This window comes from Camellia sinensis, chromosome 14, assembly GCF_055761805.1.
Source record: "Camellia sinensis isolate YWXY chromosome 14, ASM5576180v1, whole genome shotgun sequence".
Classification (NCBI taxonomy): Eukaryota; Viridiplantae; Streptophyta; class Magnoliopsida; order Ericales; family Theaceae; genus Camellia; species Camellia sinensis.
The window spans coordinates 27,671,264-27,691,167 of NC_138974.1; the positions used below are offsets into that span (position 1 = coordinate 27,671,264).

Genomic DNA, 19,904 nt, shown 5'->3' on the forward strand with positions numbered 1-19,904 from the left:
ACTGAATGATACTTGTACTGTACTGTTATGGTAGGGATTTGGTCCCTAACCTGTATGCCTGTAAATGATGTATGTACATACTGTTATGGTTCGAATATGTATATGTTTAAAAAGTCTTTTTGCATACAGATTGTCACAGCTCATTGGACATCTTTTAATTACTGTTTTGGCTTCTGCCAGCCCCTGTGCTCTGTATTACTGTTATTACTGTTAAGTAGGCCTTCGGTAATCACGGATTACTGGACGGTTACGGTGCTAAACCCATAGGGGCGGGTTTGGGTCGTGACAAAACGCTAATCTTTTCACTTAGTGTTAATAGATTTTGCAGCTTCTAAGCGCTAATCTTTTAACTTCACGTGATACTTTAATGCACACTATTATAGTGCGTGAAATTTTACTCCATTCATTCCCAATAATTGGGTAGAGAGCAAGACACTGCTCATACTGGCTACTCAACATACACTTAATGACTAATTTATTTAAGCTCGCATTTCTTGGATGACGTGACTCTTGAATGTTACTTCATCCAATGATGTAACATTATTTACAAGTCAAATTACAAAGTCAATTCGCGCAGCTCAATAGTCAACATCATATATAGATCTATTGAGGGCTTACTAATTTCATAACTCCAAAACTCGCCAACCAAAACTACGTAGCATGCCGCTAATCATAGCGCACACATTAGTTTTTATTATGCCAAACAAGGCAACAAAACCACGGCGACTTTGAGTCATGTTTCCTTACTTTGGCTTAATTAAGGTTTGACCTAAAGTCTCCAAGACTTTTGCTCATCTAAAGAATGGGATTGCATTGTTCACATTTGAACATCTCTATTAAGTCTAGGTCAACCAAATTAACTTCCATAAGCTAAATCAATTTAGAGAGAAATTCGCATTGAGATTAATTTGATTAGCATAATATAATTTTGCCACAAAAATCTAAATTAAATAGTGACAATATTACACAAGTCGCAAGATCAAAAATCTGCTATGCTCATAATCATCTCTTGAGCCACAGGTCACAATTATCCAAAATTTAATTTAATTCATGCGCAAATATTAGTTTTCGGGAGTAAATCTACAAAGATTTCTCTCAACCGAACAACCTCCCACTGATTATGGCATGTCTAAAAGCATGATAAAAAATTTTAATTCCATACAATAGCATCATAATGTAGATCCACAACCAACTCATGCTATGTCACAATTAATAATGGAATTTAAACAAATAACAATTAATCATGCTATTCTAATTGCAACATATTAGAAACTCTAGGAAAAAAACAACAATATGCTGTATTTAATATTCAAATCATGCCATAACAGAAAGTATATCACTTCTGAAATTTTCTGGAATTTTCTGAAATTTTAAATAACTAATAAACACACATAAAATTAGAAATAAATATTCTAGAATCTGGTAAAATGTAATAACCATACCAGTAAATAGTAAACTACAACAGTAGTCTACAATAAAAAATTCAGCCCCAGAAATTTAATCATGCAACGCCAGATGCATTTTAAAGCAGAAATAATGAATTATTATTTCAAGAAAAATATTTTTTACTTTCATAAAATTTTGAAAATTTTACAGAATATAGAAAATTTAATTCTGAGTCTAATGGTCTCAATCACCCTTAAAACAAAACTATAACGAATTACCTATGACCATTTAACGCGATTCAGAATTTAAAACAAAACAAACAGCGCCTTAGTACCAGCAGCCAAGCCAGCCAAGCCGCGGAGGAAAAATGGCGCGGCTCAGTGCGCGGCTCAGAGGCGGCTTAGCAAGCGGCTCAGCACGCGCGGACGGTGCGCGCGTGAAAACGCGGATAGTGTGCGCATGGTAGTGCATGAAAGCGCTTGAGAGCGGGTGGAGGTGCATGCCCACCGTTGACGGCGTCATCTAGCGCGTGAGGCACACGCACCGCCTTCCGGGGTATTTTCTGGTCCAATTTTGGTACTCCCGAACTCATTTTTCACAATAAAAACATTTATGGTCTCAAAAATAACGTTTAATGGCCATAAAAATAAGGTGTTTTACACTCTTAATCTAATGAGAGTGGACATCTTCCTCATTTATTAATATTCATGCATATATCATGTATATATATTTATATAAAAATATACACATATTTTAATGCATAAAAATAAGTACGAAAATACCCATATTGGTTCTGATACCAATGTAAATCATAGTATTATAACGCAGCAGGAAAAATATTTAGATCATACCTTTAGGTGATAGAACCTCGTGGATAAATCACGTGCTTCCAGAATCTGAATAACGAACCCAGCAGTGGAGTGATACTACAAAATGAGTATCACCCACACAAGTCACAGTGCAAAATGGCTTGATCATTGTTTAATAGGAGAGAGTCAGAGAGAGAGTCTGGGAAAAAGGTTATGGGTAAAAATCACATAACGTATCTGATATACGTATCTGATATATCAATATATTATCTAAAATATGTAATCAGATATATAACCACCAATATCTATCTATCTATCTATCCATATCTATTGATATGATAGATATAGATATCCTGAATGATTATCCAAATAAGTTCTGAATTCAAATTCAAACTTACATGGATAAGGTTCAAAAGGTTCAGGTTCAAAGGGTCATGCCACATGGGCGCCCAATTTCTAACAAATATTTTTATGGATACTTTTTATGTATGATTTTATAATGGATGCTTGAATGAAAAAGTAAATCTTTCAATGTACAGTAATAGGTGACTAGACAAATCTATTATAGTTTGACAATATGACACTAAAGTAATATAATTTCTATAGCAATGTATCAGCGAACAGACACTTCACAAGTGGCCCCGAACTAATTTCTTGTTATCATCCAATTGAACGGCAATATACTGCTCAGGAAAAAAAGTTTGTTTGGTAATATGGCACTAGATTAATTCAAATTCATTAGTGTATTATCGAACGGGCTCGACATAAATTTAAAAATCATTGTTTGGAAGGAAGTGACTATAAATGTATAGCAACAAAATGCTAGAAAAATCTATTTTTTTTGGGCAACATTACACTAGAGGAATGTAAATCGTTTAGCATCGTGTGACTGAATAGGCACTTCGTTGTGGGCTCCATTCACTGTCTCCCTTGCGTCTTTCTCTATTCTCTTACTTTCCCTCAAAAAACTATTGGTGCAACGAGATGGAAGGGTTTTGAAGAGTCTTACTATGGGGTTAATTTTGGTAATATGATAGGTGTAATGAGAATCACGTTTTTTTTAGTAGTGTAATGAGATGGAGGACGTAAAGAGATAAAGTAGTGGTGCAAGTAGAATTACTCAAAAGTTAATTGTTCTTAACATTTCAATTGTCCCTTGGTGGAGTTGGTAATCACATATGGATACTATTAAGTTGTGTTTGGATTATAAATTTGGATAAGAATTTGAAAAGGGAAAAGAAAATATTTCACCCATCCAAATCCATGATTCAAACACAGGAGTAAAATGTCATTTCATCTCATGTGATGTTTTAGATAATACTAATCACATTATCTTTATGTATGTATGCATCTTTCATAGAAGTGTTACGGACAAAGCTCTGGATGATTGGAAAAGATGAAAGCAGTTTCAATTGCTAACGACGTTACACTGAAATATGGTATCTGATTTTGACGTCATCTTTATATTAAAGGTTTATTGGGTTGGCCTTTAACATATTATTACAATTTTTGTTCGAAGTGAGTAAAATTTTTAATAATATGTTGAAATCAAACCTAATAGGACTAACCCTATTACAAAAGGTTATCAATTTAAAGCCACAAGTCACCATATGTTGTCATCTCTATGTCTAAGCATTTGTCATCATCTTCATGTTTATTATGTTAAGATTCATTGATTATCAAATTTATCTGATAATAACACCTTGTTTATCCTTGTCATGGATCCTCATCTTTGTCTATTATGATTATGTAGTCTATTGGCCATATTAATATGTGTGAGGAGGGTGGAGGAGAGGTGGTTGGTGGTGGTAGTATTTGAGAGAGAACGATGAAAACAAAATTTGGAATCCCAACCCTCTCATGAGTTTACAATTGTTTTTGCACCTTTCTATTCCTAGTGTAATTTAAAAATATTCCATCTTTTTGTAATATTTTACCCCAAAACTAGTTTTGTAATTTTTCCATTTTTACACAAATTTTGGTTAAATATTATGATGTGACTATTTTCTAAAAATTGAATAGAACTCTAACTTAGAGAGAAAAAAATTGAGAAAAGAGAGAAGGAGAAAGGGCTTTTGGAAAGGAAAAAAAAAAGATAAATGAAGGCATGGAAAGAATGATACTTTACCAAGAGAAAATAAAAGAAAATGAGAGAATTTTTGAAAAATAATAAAGTATGTCATAAAAAAGTAGTAGTTATTTGTTAGTTTTGGAATATTGCTCTCTACACTCTCATAGTAAGACACTTGTCTTGTTGTCTCTTCAAAAGAGACACAAAAGTGGTGAAGTCCACAATTTTTAACCAATAAAATTCAAATTGAGAAACTACAGGAATTTACCCTAAAGTAAAACATAATTTCCACAAAACAAGAGAGGTTGGAGGGTGGAGTAATGTGACTTGTGTCAACATTTTTAAAAGACTGCTCCTAATTGCTCCCAAAATTCTTCTTTAGACTTTCCATTTCTTTGAACTTCCATAGCAAATTTGCTCCCCTCCCTTTATTCTTTAAGCACTCTCCATAATACCAACCATACCCTTTGGACCACCCACATCTACAACTTCTTCCAATTGCCCTTAACCCCACCCCCACCTCCGGTGACCCTTCCATAACACTTTCTCCTCCAGTGACCATTCTTTGACCCCCCAACCCTCCTCCCACTCTAGTGACCCTTCTTCAGCCCCATGACTATCTTTTTTTCCTCTTTTCACCCATTGTTGTGTCCTTTTCTTTCCCTCATTTTCTCTAGTTGTGACCACCCCTGCTACCACTACCATTTCTTTTTTTCTTTTTCTTTTTCTTTTATTCTTTTTCACGCCAAAACCCCTGCCTCTTTGCTAACCTCCATTGTGAACCTCCATTTCTACTGTTAAACCCTAGATGCGAAAATGAGGAGGGGATTGGATGGTGGTGATTGGAGTTAGGGAAGAGAGAGAGAGATCACGATGGGTGGGGGTCATAGTGGAGAGAGGGGTTGAAGAAGGGATGAAGGTTGCGTGAGAGCCTAAGGAGGGATTAGGGGTGGCTATCAACATTGGAGAGGGTTGGAGGCTAGTGTTGGAGCATGGAGAGGGGTGGCTAAAGGTGGTGGTGACAATGGTAATGGCTAGGTAGGAAGATTAGAGTTAGGGTTTGGATGGTAGGGATGAGAGTAGATGTGATAGGCTGATGTAAGAAGATTGAATCATATAGTCCAAGTTTATGGACTTGTAAGGCGCTTCTTTTTAATGTTTAATTTGTTTATTTTTGAAATCTATGTGAGTAGATTATTTTCAAAAGAAATTAAATGGGGCACACCTGTAATTACATGATTTCATAAAAAAAAAAAAAAATGAAAGGTTTATTTTTAAAATCATATTTATCTATTTTTTTGAAAAAAATATATATAATAAAATAATCTAAATAAAAATAATAAAATTATTATTTTTTAAAAATCAGATTAATTTAATTTTTCTAGAATAGTTTATAGATAAGAACTTATAAGATGAACAAATTAAATTATTAGAATGCACCCTTAATAGGCACACGGATTTGGACAAAACCAATCTAGTCTATACAGTAAAATGGAGACAAGCTAGTCCATTTTACATACACGCTTTTTTATTTTCTTTTAAGGAGAGACTTACATATTAAACAATTTAAATCATCGATGTGAATTTTATAAAGAGCTCATGGCACCCAATAATACTCTTTAGTTGATTCTTTCATTTGAAAAGAAGCCTCTCCCTTCCCTTTGAGAAATTCTATTTCCACACACCTGATTAGCTCAGGACACACACATAATGAAATATTAATTTAATGGCAATTATATCCTAAATAAAAATTACCATAATAGACATCCAGCAACACTCGTAATATTATATAGAAAATTCTTTATACAAATTTTTTAGGAATAAATAAAATCTCAATATACACCTTTTGAATTAAAAAAATTAAATCCTAGTTTTTTTTTCCCATTGTTGTCACTTTGCTTGTTGCATACTCTATACTTCTCTATTGCTTGCAAATCAATCCTCTCAAAAATTTCTCATATTGCTTTAATCTCTAGGTTCGTACTCTATTATTTATATCGTTTAATTATTAGTTCCACAATTTTTACTTGATTTTGATATGGAAGAGTTACAAATCTATGAAAGTTCAAACTCAAGCAAAAATATATCTGATAACAACAAAATCAGTGATGAAAATGTTAGTTTTTTTTGTGTAGTATTTATTTATTTATTATTATTTTTGTTTTTGCGTTTTTTAGTTGGATAGTCAGTGTGGAATTTTATCAATATATTCGGAAATCAACTTCCAAAATACTATTTATATTTCGATATACAAGTTCTGAATTTTATATATTTTTCTATACTTAAATTCTGAGTATTTAAATTTATTTCGGTATTAAGTGCCAAATTTTTTTATTTTGTTTGTTTAATTATGTTTGTCTCTGTAGTGCCGAATTATTTTATTCTTTTCAGCCCTATAGTGCTGAATTGTTTTATAATTTTCACTTCTGTACAACTGAATGAAAATTGTTTTTCCTCCTTTTTCAGATGGCATACAGTGAAGAAACTAAGGTTCGATCAGATATTATGATGGATTGTACTAGTTATTTTACAGCTAAACATGTAACCTTTAACATGAAATTCGTAAGTTCATAATTTTTATTAGTTAGTTTGTTTAGTTTGTTCTTATGAAAGTTGTGTGACATTATGTATAGGTTTTCGACGACAAAGATGAATTGCTCATTTAGATACGTGATATTGGAAGGACAAATGGCTTTGTTATTATTATAAGAGCATCGGACTATGGTGGCAGACGCAAGAGACCAAGAATTTATCTTGCTTTATGAGTGGAGTGGGAAGTATAAATCACTTAAAAAGTTAAAAGATGACTCAAAAGACTTATTGAGACAAACTGGTACGAAGAAGTGCGAATGTCCATTTGATTTGAGGGCATACAAGTTGAAAACAAATGATGAATGGACATTAAATGTAGTTTGTAGACTATATAATCATCTAACTCTGGAGCATCTCTAAGGACATTCATATGCAGGAAGATTGTCAGCTAATGAAAAGTTGTTCTTAGTAGATATGTCAAAGAGCCTAGTAAGACCAAAAGAGATACTCATTACACTCAAACAGAGGGATGCCCTTAATATGAGTACAATGAAGACAGTTTACAATGTACGACATTGATGTAGGGTTCTACAGAAAGCTGGTAGATCCCAGATGTAACAACTGTTGGGTGAATTAGCAAAACATAAGTACATTGAGCGTCATCGATGTGAGGAAGGCTCTATGGCTGTCACAGACTTGTTTTGGGCATATCCAGTGAGTTTGGATTTGCTTCATATATTCCCTCGTGTGTTGATTATAGATTGCATACACAAGACGAATAGATATCGGCTTCCTCTTTTTGAAATTGTGGGAGTGACATCAACTCATATGACATTCTTCGTGGCTATAGCATACTTGCAAACTGAGCGAGTTGATAATTATGCATGGGCGTTACAAACATTGCATAATCTTATGGGCGATAGTGTTTTACCTGAAGTCATTGTCACAGATAGAGAGCTTGCTTTGATGAATGCCATTGACAGCACCTTTCCGAATGCTCGATATTTGTTATGTTGTTGGCATATTAATAAGAATGTATTGGCAAAATACAAAAAAATGTTTGAGCCAAAAGAAAAATGGGATAAGTTTAACACTGCATGAAACTATTTGGTATTGTCATCGACTGGAGAGGAATACAATGATCACTTTGCAATACTGCATAAGGATTTCAGTAACTATTCGGAGGCAATCAAGTATGTTATTGTGAGTTGGTTGAGTCTGTATTAAGAAAAATTCATTACGGTACATGCAAACATGTGTATACATTTTGGCAATGTTATAACCAATTGGTAATATTTGTTTTTTTTTTTTTTTAAATTTCTTATAAATCATGTTGTTATTTTTAATTATTATGCTTGACTATTTTTGTTTACATCTATATGAACAAGGTTGAGAGTGCTCATTCGAGATTGAAGAGGCAATTAGGTTCAAGTTAAATGACATTAGAGATTTCATTTGAAAAAATACATTGTCTCCATGAGTTGCAGCACATTCAAGTAAAAGCACCATTTGAGAAGAGTTTGACAACTGTGCAACATCAATTCAAACCTTCTCAATTTAGAGAGCTCCGAGGTAATGTGTTTATTTGTGCATTGGAGTACGTGTTGGTAGAGAGTAAGAGAGCAAATTCAATTGGAATTGATGTTGCAGCATGTGAGTGTGTTCTTAGGCACACACATGGTTTACCTTGTGCTCAAAAGATTACAGATTACATGAGACAAGGCCGTCCTATTCCACTCAGTAGCATACATGTACATTGGATGCGACTTACTATATGTGTGCATAATCTGAAGGTTGAGAAATTGGAATTGACTTGTATCCTAGAACTTGAGATGATTTTGAAGCGGTTCAATGAGTCTGATATTAACTCTGCCGGGGTTATTAACAACTCTGCTGGTCGCAAGCTCGGGTTAAGGAGGAGGGTTATGTGTTAAGTAGCCGATAGCCAACACGTAAAAAAAGCCGCTCGGATCTCTTATGACAATGAATCCTACTTTGAATTTTTTAAATGCTAGGTCGTTACTCTCAAGTGACGCGTTGCGCTTGCCTCCGGGTATTTCGAAAAGTGAGCAAGAGGCGCTGCATTGACGCCTGGGTGCGGTGGAAAATGGGCAAAAGTTCCTGCGTTTTCCTGGACGAGCGCGGATAAATAAGCTAGTCCATGACTATAGGTTTAGGGTAGCCACTTGGAATATAGGAACCTTAACTGGTAAGACGATGGAGTTGGTAGATGTTATGATTAGGAGGAGAGTTAGTATAGCTTGCATACAAGAAACTAAGTGGACAGGTGAGAAAGTTAGGGAAATTGAGGATACCGATTTTAAACTGTATTATAGTGGTAATGATAGATGCAGGAATGTGGTAGAAACCTTAATTGCCAAGGGTCTTGTGGAGAATATAGTGACAGTCATTAGGAAAGGGGATATGATTATGTTAGTTAAACTAGTTATTAGAGGGAATATAGTGAACGTTATTAGTGCATACGCCCCTCAAGTAGGATTGGATGACCAGACTAAGAGCGATTTTTGGAAGCAAATGGATGAGATCTTACAGGAGACACCCGTAGGAGAGAACCTGGTTATATGTGGAGATTTTAATGGTCATGTAGGCATAGATAAACTAGGCTATGAAAGGGTGCATGGTGGATACGGTTTTGGTGACAGAAATGAGGCTGGAGAGACTATCTTAGATTTTTCATTGGCTTCTGACCTGGTGGTGGCCAATACTATGTATAAGAAGAGGGAGGAACATTTGATAACCTTTAAGAGTGGGTCAATTAAGAGCCAAGTAAATTACTTCTTAGTGAGAAAAGTGGACTGCCTAAAATGCAATGACTGTAAGGTGATTCATGGAGAAAGCCTGACCTCTCAACATAGGATTTTGGTACTAGATTTATGTTTTAGAGGGTAATACCAGGCTAGGAAGGATGGTGGGCATCGTAGGACGAGATGGTAGGACCTAAAAAGGGATAAATTAGAAATATTTAAGAATAGAATGGATAAGGAATGTACTTGGGACTTGAAAGATGATGCTAACACTATATAGAACTCGATGGCCAATTATATGAGGAGAATTTCAAGGGAAGTGCTTGGAGAGTCGAAAGGAACAGGACCCAGGTCTAGGGAAACTCGGTGGTAGAGGGAAGAGGTTCAAGCAGTAGTTCAGGCAAAAAAAGAGTGCTTTAAAAAGTAGCAAAATGATAGAACTGGAGAAAACCTTAAGAGCTATAGATTGGCTAATAAGGAGGTCAACAAAGTAGTGAGAGAGGCTCAGTTGAAAGCTTATGATGACCTATACACTAGACTAGATAGTAAGGAGGGATAGAAGAGGGTACACAAACTTGCTAAGATATGGGAGAGGAAAATAAGAGATTTTAATCAAGTTAAGTGCATCAAGAGTAAGGATTCTAACGTATTGGTGAGGGATGAAGAGATTAAGGAAAGATAGAAGAACTATTTTGAGAAACTATTAAATGAGGAATATGGAGGTACGGCAATAAAGGAAGAAATAATTAGTAATACGATAATCCAAGACTATAGGTTCTATCGCAGGATTAGGAACTTTGAAGTGGAGATTGCACTTAAGAAGATAAAATCAAATAAGGCTTTAGGACCAGATGATATCCCTATTGAAGCTTGGAAGTGTTTGGATAAAAAAGGGATTGCTTGGTTGACTAGGTTGTTTAGCAAAATTTTGTTGACTAGGAACATGCCAGATGAGTGAAGGAAGAGTATTTTAGTGTCAATCTATAATAATAAAGGAGATGTCCAGAATTGCAACAACTATAGAGGAATTAAGCTAATATGTCATATAATGAAAGCATGGGAGAGGGTGATAGAACGCCGATTGCGAGATATAATAGAGGCGCCAGAGAATCAATTCAGGTTTATGCCTGACAGGTCGACAATGGAAGCGATATATCTTCTGAGGAGAGTTATAGAAAAGTATAGAGAAAAGAAAAAAGATATTCATATGGTGTTTATCGACCTTGAGAAAGCATATGATAGAGTGCCCCAAGATATAATATGGTGGGTGTTAGCGAAGAAAGGGGTGACAAAAGGTTACATTGATGTGATTAGGGACATGTATGAAGGGGTGGTGGCCACTATTAGATCGCCTGCTAGAGAGACAAATGAATTTCCTATCACTGTAGGGCTACACCAAGGATCTACCTTAAGTCCTTATCTTTTTGCTTTAGTTATGGATGAGTTGACGAGAAATATCCAAGATGACGTGCCATGGTGTATGCTTTTTGCAGACGATATAGTGCTAGTGGATGAAACTAGAGAAGGAGTTGGAGATTTGGAGAAAAGCTCTTGAATCTAAAGGATTCCGGATAAGAAGAACTAAGAAAGAGTACATGGAGTGTAAATTTAGTAACAATAACAATGAAAGCAGAGGAGAAGTGAAGATTGAGAACCAAAAACTACCTAAGAGTGAACATTTTCGTTATTTAGGGTCGATTATCACAACAGTAGGGTAGATTGATGCGGATGTGGCCCATAGGATTAAGGCGGGATGGTGTAAGTGGAGAAGTGCGTCTGGGGTACTGTGCAATAGACGAATACACACTAGGCTTAAAGGTAAGTTCTATAGAATGACTATTAGACCAGTGATGTTGTATGGGACGGAGTGTTAGGCAACCAAGAAACAACATATAGATAAGATGAGTGTGTCTGAGATGGGAATGCTAAGGTGGATGTGTGGCAAGATTAGACAAGACATAATTAGGAATTAGTGTATTCGGGAATGAGTAGGAGTAGCATCGATAAAAGATAAGTTGAGAAAGGATCGTTTAAGATGGTTTGGTCATATCCAACGGAGACCAACAGAGGCAGTAGTGAAGAGATGCGATGCTGTAACGGTAGATGGAAGTGTTAGGGGATAGGGTAGGCCTAGATTAACATTGGTTAGCGTTATAAATAGAGATATGGATCTACTTAATTTGACTGATGAAATGGCTTTTGATTGGGCCGCATGGAGAAGAAGGATTCATGTAGCCGACCCCATTTGATGGGACTTAAGGCTTGGTTTGGTTTGGTTTGGTTTGGTTTGGTTTTAATGAGTCTGATATTGGCATGCAATTGGATATGTTGAAGAAGTTGAGGGAATTACAAATCTAGCGAGCACTTTTCTTATTGAGCTTGATGTGAAGCCTAATCCACGTTGAGGACATAAAAAAATTGATATATCTTGTCGTCGTGACCCGTGTGCGTTTGAGTTGGTTGACAATGGCCATGATAGCCAGAGCACATTAGCTTCTAGTCAGTCAAAAAAAAAAAGAGCTTCGAAAGTGCATGAGAAGAAGCAGAATATGAAGACAAACACATATCATACAAGAATAAGTTTACTGAGTGCATTTGCTAGTGACTTCCCGCCTATGTTAATACCATTCATAAAGTTAATGAATGATGTAAATGGTGATGAGAATTGTGGTTTTAAAGAAATTGCGAGTTTACTTGGTTTTGGAGAGAATGACTGGGTGCAAGTTAGGCCTGATATGCTACTTGAATTGAATAATCATAGAGATGAATATGTTGTACTATACGGGTTACATGAGAGGGTTAATGAGCTAACACACATCCTTTCATATTTTGAAGATAGCCCAAGTTTTGATCGTTGGATGACTATACTTGACCTAGGGCATCTTATTGCATCATTTTATAATGTAGTCTTATACCATTTGTCATTGCAACAGCGTCTCACTTTCTTACTTTTGAGATCACACCTGTAACCCTAGCTGATCGTCGCGAGATTGCCATTAAATTTGTCAATGGAAATCATTTTGTGTAGATATAAGTTATGAAATATTCGAACATTGTTGTTTAGTATTTGTGTAATTGCAAATTTGATGGATTTGGTAAAGATGTGTAATTTTTTGGATGTATGTGCAGGTATTTTTGGAGGCCGGTCATCCAATTCCTCCAATTGTTGTGCTTTGGCGAGTTCACCATCACCTTGGTGCATCAGAATTGGAGAATGCATATGTTAGCCACATTCAAAAATTCAAAGACAACATAGGACCTAATGTAGCTAGTCGAGAGACATTTGATATAGTTGACATAGATTGATGTATTAGAAAGCAGTCATGAGAGGTTTAGGACATTAGTTTTTATAATTTACTAGCATAGAGTAACGAGATGGATATCATTTTGTCATTGAATTTTGTAATGGTCATTTTTTTTAATACAATATCATATGAGTTATAGTTGTCTTATTTATAGAATGGATGTCATATTATTTTTACATTGTCTGAACATAAAACATAATGAAAATAATATTAACCAAGTGCAATTACTATTAAAGATTATTCATATTAAACAACAAGTATCTAAGAAGAAATAGTAATATTAACTAGTAGTTCAATCCATCCACATCATCACAAAATACATGTCACCTTACACATAATCTAAAGATAATAATAATATTTGTCTCCTTATACATCCACCAACACCATCACAAATTACTTGTGCTGACATTATGAACTACTATCAACTATACAACCGAGGAGTGTAATGTGCTCCAAAACGATATGCAGTAGAAGAGCTGAGTGCAGATTGACCCTGAGCGGATGTGTTGGGCGCAGCATCACTAATGTGTTGATCTTGAAGAAGCTGTTCAATTGCATCAATTGCGTAGTAAAGTCTATCAGGATGTTGAACATTGTACTCATAGCCAGCCTCAACGAAAGGATGAGTAATCTGATATATCTGTGACATACGTTGCATTACGAGAACAAATACAACATTATATACAAACCTATAATAGTTTACATATATAATTTATAATGTAAACGGGAAAAAAAAAAGTACTAGTGCGTCTTGGCTAGGATACTGATAATGATGAATATTTGGGTCCACCTGATAACAACACGCTGAGTTTTGAACATACAAATGGGTAATGGTTTGGTACCAATCCATATAACCAGGAACACAATCCCAAGGTTGTCGTACTGGTGTACTCCTCCTCCAATCAGATAACACATGGTTATCCCATGCCTCCCAAATAATGTCCAAGTATGCATACACAACATTGTGGCGTGGAGCTGTGGCTCCTCAAGAGGTACGCATAGGGCTAAGTGGTGGATTAGGGATTGTTTGCAATGCACCAAACTGTCTCAAAACTCTATCAGGGTGATATGGTTCAACTACTTCCAAACACTTTGGGCAACAGTGGTAGAACGTAACTGGATGACACGGATGGACATCTCTGCAACTCTGGTATGGGTCCAAATAATCTACAAATAATAACAACTGTAAGATATGACAACTGTAAATTTTGTATGATATAGAGTTTCAAATTTTGGACTCTCTAACTTACATAATGTACACCCAACCTATCAAGCTTCTCTCGAAAAGCCTGCAACTGTGTCTCTTCACCAAACTCTCTCCAAGAAGTCCAACGGTAAGCATGTGACATGTCTCGAGTGTAATTTATATTCAAGTGTAGTCAGAATCCATGAAAGTGCTCATAAATCCATCCCTCAAGGAGTGTCATGTAATCGGCTATTTGTTTCAAGCTGGACTTGCTAGCGTAACCCATCTGTCTATATAAGTATGTCAATGCAGCAGCACCCTAAGAAGATGAAGATACAGTCGTCAAATCAAACAACAAACTCAAATAAACAACAGGGACCCTAGTACCAGTCTTGTCACTGAAAAGTGTACAACTCAACAAAAATAGCAAGTATGCTCTACCTGCATATGCAATTCTTTCCATTGAATCATTGTCTATGACATTATAAAAGTGTGCCCTCAACCACTCAAGCCTCACTGAATTGCCTCCAGCACTAGACATCTCATGTCTGACCTCTTGCTTATCAATTTCCAAGGTATTAACTACTAATGCAATGGCCTGCTTCTCTGACAACTTACGCACACTAATAGATTTGTCTCCAATGGGAAGCCATAGGATAATGGCAACATCGTCCAATGTGATAGTCATATCTCTAACAGTCAAATGGAAGGTGTTTGTCTCCAGTTGCCATTTCTCAACAAAACTAGACACTATAATTTTGTTAACAAAGCGGTATATGCAACGAGCTAATTGTGTAAGTCCTAACATCTCCACAATATTTACAAATGCAGTACTGTTTCCTTGTTCCCACCACAGCCATGAACGAATCTTGGACGAGTGATTATGACATTTCAAGGGCCCCCTTTTATTAGCTCCATTCCAAATAGCTGTGGCAACATAACTTTTAAAACTTTTAAGGATTGATGGATCAGTTGGCCCTCCCGAAATTGGCTGAATAAGGATATCTTCATCAACAATGTCGGCATCATCACCAGTAGGGTCATCATCCATATCATCCATAACTGGTGCATCATATATAGGATCATCATTTATAGCAATGTGTGTGTCATCATCATGCACTCGAGCATGTTCATGTCCACGTCAACGTTCAGCATTGTCTAATTCACGGAGTCTTCTGTTCGAAGCTGCTACTGACCAACGTTGACTGGGACCGGCATCCATCTGCATAAGGAAAGTTGTTCTCACCAACCCAATATAATGAAATAAAATAAGCACTCCCAGAAAAGGATCACATCAATGCGGGTAATAAGCAGCCTAACCATGCCACCTTAATGAAATCTAATATGCAGTTATAGACTATTAAATTGACAATTTGAATGATATGAAATTAACAAAATAAGTTAAGGACATAAACCTACTACTGATGAAAGAGTGAGACTGGGATTTGTTGAAAAATTACAATGTAAACATGGATATATCAAAACTATTTGTATTCTATACAGACCATTCACCAATTAGTTTGGTTGATGTTCACAACATGCCAAAAACAGATTAACTTTACTTCGGGCAATTTACCAAGGCAACAGGGTCATTAATCAATACCAACATCATTTTTAAAACAATCAAAGAACTGCCCATTACTTGTCTTTGTACATTCTATTGATTGTAAATTTGTTATAGTTGTAAGTATACAATCAAAGACTAAATTTGGCCCCAATTTCAATGCTTTGAAAGGACAAACCCCAAAGGCAAAATAATTCAAGCTTTAATATTCTATATAATGCAATTGTTTTGTTCAACTATTTAGCTAACAGCAATTTTGAAGACCTATCTTTAACAACTACTTAAGCTAACAATATAATGTGGAAATACCAATAATGCACAGATTTTTGTTTCTATTGTTATGCATTGAATTTCGCAAAAAAAAAAAAAAAAAAAAAAAAACGTAAACATACCCATAAAATAAAATTGTTGGAAAAGAACCTAAAGTAAAACCAGTTTTGATGGCCTATGTAGCTTTGTGTAAATTTATATATCATTTAAAAAAAAAAAAAAGCATTCATTCGGAACTTCAATGTTGAATAAACACAAAGATTTCGAAAATCAATTGCCGAAAGTATTGCATTAATTCGGAACTACCGAACCGAAACTATGTATCAGATTCAGCAAACAAACTTTGAAAGTTTGTGTTTTGTTCGGATCTAATTGGTCGAAATTATATAGATTATTTGGTGATTAAGTTTTGAATTAAACAAACAAATTCGGACAACCAGTGCTGAGAGCTCCAAACCGTGACCAGCAAGGGAAAAATCAATGGTTTTATGCCAATAGAGTGCAGAGATATCCGAAAATGGTAAATGTAATAACAAAATGATAAATGTTATAATAAAATGGAAAGATTTCTTAACTTAAATAAGGATTTTCAATAGTTTTTAATGGAGGTTCAATGGATGTCTTCGAGGTCTTCAATGGAGGTGAGGAAAGTTCAAAAGACATTTTTTTTTTTTTATTGAACGAAGTCAGTTTGGTTTTCACTTTTGTGGGTGGAACTAGAAATGTGAATTAGAGTCAATTAAAGTGTGTGGATTTGAAGGTAAAGTGTGGTTATGAGTGAAATATATAATTGTAATTTTGAAAGTGTGGATTATGAAAATTAGTTAATAATCAAATTAACAGGTGTGTGTATTAAAAAAAAAAATTACATTGAATTAATTAGATGCGTGAAAATAGAATTTTTTCTTCCCTTTTAACACTTGCAATTCCCAATGTATAAAGAGGTGAGTGTGAGGGAAATAAATGAGATGTAGGTAGACCAAACTTCATTTAGCTTTGAGTTTCCCTTGAAGTTATGGATAACAAAGACACACTCCCATTTATGATAGATGCTGTGTTTTAATTTTTTATGGGAATTATTATAGAATCAAGCATAAAATATATTTGAATGAATAAAATTTTACATGATTGATTAGTGGGTCCATTTTAAAAAAAATTTACCATTCATATATTTTGTATCTACTTTTGTGATTGAATTCTACGTTCATAAACTGATTAATAAAAAAAGGTAAATTTTGCCGTGACACTTGTTAATATTGGAGAAGTAAGAAAAAATGCATTGAAAATGTGTAAAACGATTATAAAGTGTTTTGAAATTCATAAAAAAATTATTAAATTTAATAATAAATACCTCGGGATTAATTCATTTTTTGTCTTCTTCTTGTATTCTAGGGGCACTTGTTAGCAAAACCGATTAAAAAAATAAATAAATAAATAAATTGACAATCCTTTGAACTGTTAATAACATTTAAAGAAAAACTTTATTATATTAGATTTTTTGTACCGTCGTTGTATGTTGTAAATAAAATGCATCTGGATGAATTTTAAATTTGAAAATAATAGGTTCATAATTCAACACATCATTTTACATATATTTTATGTTTGTATATTATTTATCATATTTAAATATTAAAAATCTCACTTTTAAATATGTATGAGCTTTTTTTTGTGTGTGTAAAATACTATTGAAAACTATTGCAGAAAAAAACGTAAAATTGAGGAAATTGCAACAAAAAAAAAAAAAAAACAAAACAAAACAAACAAACAAACAAACAAAAGAAAGAAAGAAAAAAGTATTTTGGTTAAAAAGAGGTATTTTAGTCCCCTTCAGAAAATAACAATTCCTCAATAAAGTACAGTTATTACCTTCTCAACTTTCTATATATAGTGGAGGTGGTTTATCTTATAAGTTAAAAATTTGATAAACATAATTGTTTCTTCTTAATAAATAGTTATTTTTTTTAATTTATTTAAGTTAAATCTAACCCATAAGTTGCAGGCAACAATTACATCAAACACTTTGCATAAATTTTCGAAATAAAATTTAAAAAAAATAAAAAGATAAGCAACACAAAATCATGCTCTTGTGACGGATCGTTTTTTTTTTTAAAAATTTATTTAAGTTAAATCTAACCCATAAGTTGCAGGCAAAAATTACATCAAACACTTTGCATAAATTTTCGAAATAAAATTTTAAAAAAATAAAAAGATAAGCAACACAAAATCATGCTCTTGTGACGGATCGTTAGAATTATGAGTGGAAAATAAATTATTTGGTGCTCTTGGAACTCCAAGTGTTCATGCTCTTCACTAATCATCATACAATATGCCCCCTCATGTTTTCTAATTACCCAATACAAAATCATGAGTTTCACCTTATTCACCAATCACAATACTCCTAAAACACCACATGGCCGTGCTCCAGGAGCACCCAATAATTACTTAGAAAAAAATTATTTGGTACTCATGGAGCACCATGTGTTCATGCTCATCAATAATTACTCCTCATGTTTCATTGAGAAAAAAACAAAGTTCAACTATGAATTCTGATAGGTTAGAGAATAGCTAATTGTAGGGTTGTAAGAAAAATTGATGAAATTGAACCATTAGTTAAAGATTGCCCATAATTTTTTCAGTCTGTTTTTCATAAAATACAGATTGTTTTAGTTTCAAATAATTTTACACATACAAACTAAATCGACTAAAATGTTATATTTAAAAACTTTCAAATATTAATTCTTTGACCATTAGAAGGTAAATGATATTAAATGATACATATTTTGTAATAAAAATTAGAAAGAGATACATTTGTAGAACATCTTTCACCTTTTTTTTTCCCCATTTATTTCTAACATAGGATTCTAGAAAATTTTATAAAATCCTTTAAGATTTCATATCAATCCTTTCTCTAAACCAAATTGACAAAACCAAGTATTGAAATGTTCGGTTTAGTACTAAACTTTTCTTTAACTCCGATCAAACTGAATTGTTTAAACCCCTACCTAATAGAATAGTTCATTTTTTTTTGTTTTTAAATATGTGAAAAATATTTGGAAAAGCCTCTTTGTTATAGGGGCCAACAAAACAAAGAATATTTTTGTGCCGATACCCTCATTTAAAAGGATGGGAAATGACATTATCTAAAGAATAATTAAAATTTAAAAAAAGAAAAAGAAAAAGAAAAAACAAACTCATTACTTGAAGACCTCTAATAACAAAGTAAGGCTAAGCAAGGAGTTCAAAAAATTTGCACGGTGAACTGGTCCAGATCAATTCTATAAGTTTGGTTCGATTTTTTTAATTCGTGGTTCAATTTTGATTGGAAAATTAGGGAATTGGTCTCCTTGATTTGTTTCGAATTTAGGTCTACGGTTTCGGATTGGAATCGAATCGGACTGTATAATTTAAACCATATGTGTTTATTTGTTAAATATTATGTTTGTTTTGTTGAAACCAAGCACAATGACAAAGAACTTTGTAGAAACAAAAGTACAACTACTCTCAGATGCAGAGAGAACTTCTTGTTAAATTGAAGAACCAACATGGCTATTAACTAGCCTTACATCAAAGCAGGAAAGGGAAATAACAACCCACGACTTTACAGCCCTAGAATCGTGGTGTATGATTAAATCTAAACAGAAAATAACTTGCCCCTTAAGACTAGGGATTATTATGCAGGACTTCAAAGCACTACAATTCTAAAAACAAGGAAACCCAAACCTTATCAGGTAGAAGATCCTAACAACTTTAACATCCTCCCTTAAACTGAATGCTATCAATATTCAGTTTATCCCTGGATATTCGCAGACACCCATAAGACCACGCATTTTCATGAACACCTCCAGCTTTAGTGGCTTGGTTAAAATATCTGCAATTTGCTCCTGAGTAGAACACTGCACCAATTCAACAACTTCATCTTTGATGAGATTTCGAAGAAAATGAAAGCGCACATCAATGTGTTTGCTACGACCATGCATGAATGGATTCTTTGACAGCTTAATAACTGAAATGTTATC

At 34.2% G+C, this 19,904-nt stretch overlaps 1 protein-coding gene across 1 annotated transcript; it reads left to right on the top strand.

Moving 5' to 3' along the window:
- The first annotated feature begins 12,202 nt into the window (after positions 1–12,202).
- LOC145806867 (uncharacterized) lies at positions 12,203–12,869 on the top strand. The gene is made up of 3 exons (XM_082904701.1): positions 12,203–12,407; positions 12,497–12,585; positions 12,693–12,869. The coding sequence occupies exons 1-3, from the start codon at positions 12,203–12,205 to the stop codon at positions 12,867–12,869; spliced, it is 471 nt and encodes a 156-aa protein (XP_082760827.1).
- The last annotated feature ends 7,035 nt before the right edge of the window (positions 12,870–19,904 follow it).

What these genes read in the sequence shown, in the direction of transcription:
- LOC145806867 (XM_082904701.1), top strand. Translation starts at nt 12,203, where the DNA reads ATGAATGATGTAAATGGTGATGAGAATTGTGGTTTTAAAGAAATTGCG. An exon ending in ATATTTTGAAGATAGCCCAA is followed by an intron (nt 12,408 to 12,496) that starts GTTTTGATCGTT and finishes TCATTGCAACAG; the next exon opens with CGTCTCACTTTCTTACTTTT. An exon ending in TTGTCAATGGAAATCATTTT is followed by an intron (nt 12,586 to 12,692) that starts GTGTAGATATAA and finishes ATGTATGTGCAG; the next exon opens with GTATTTTTGGAGGCCGGTCA.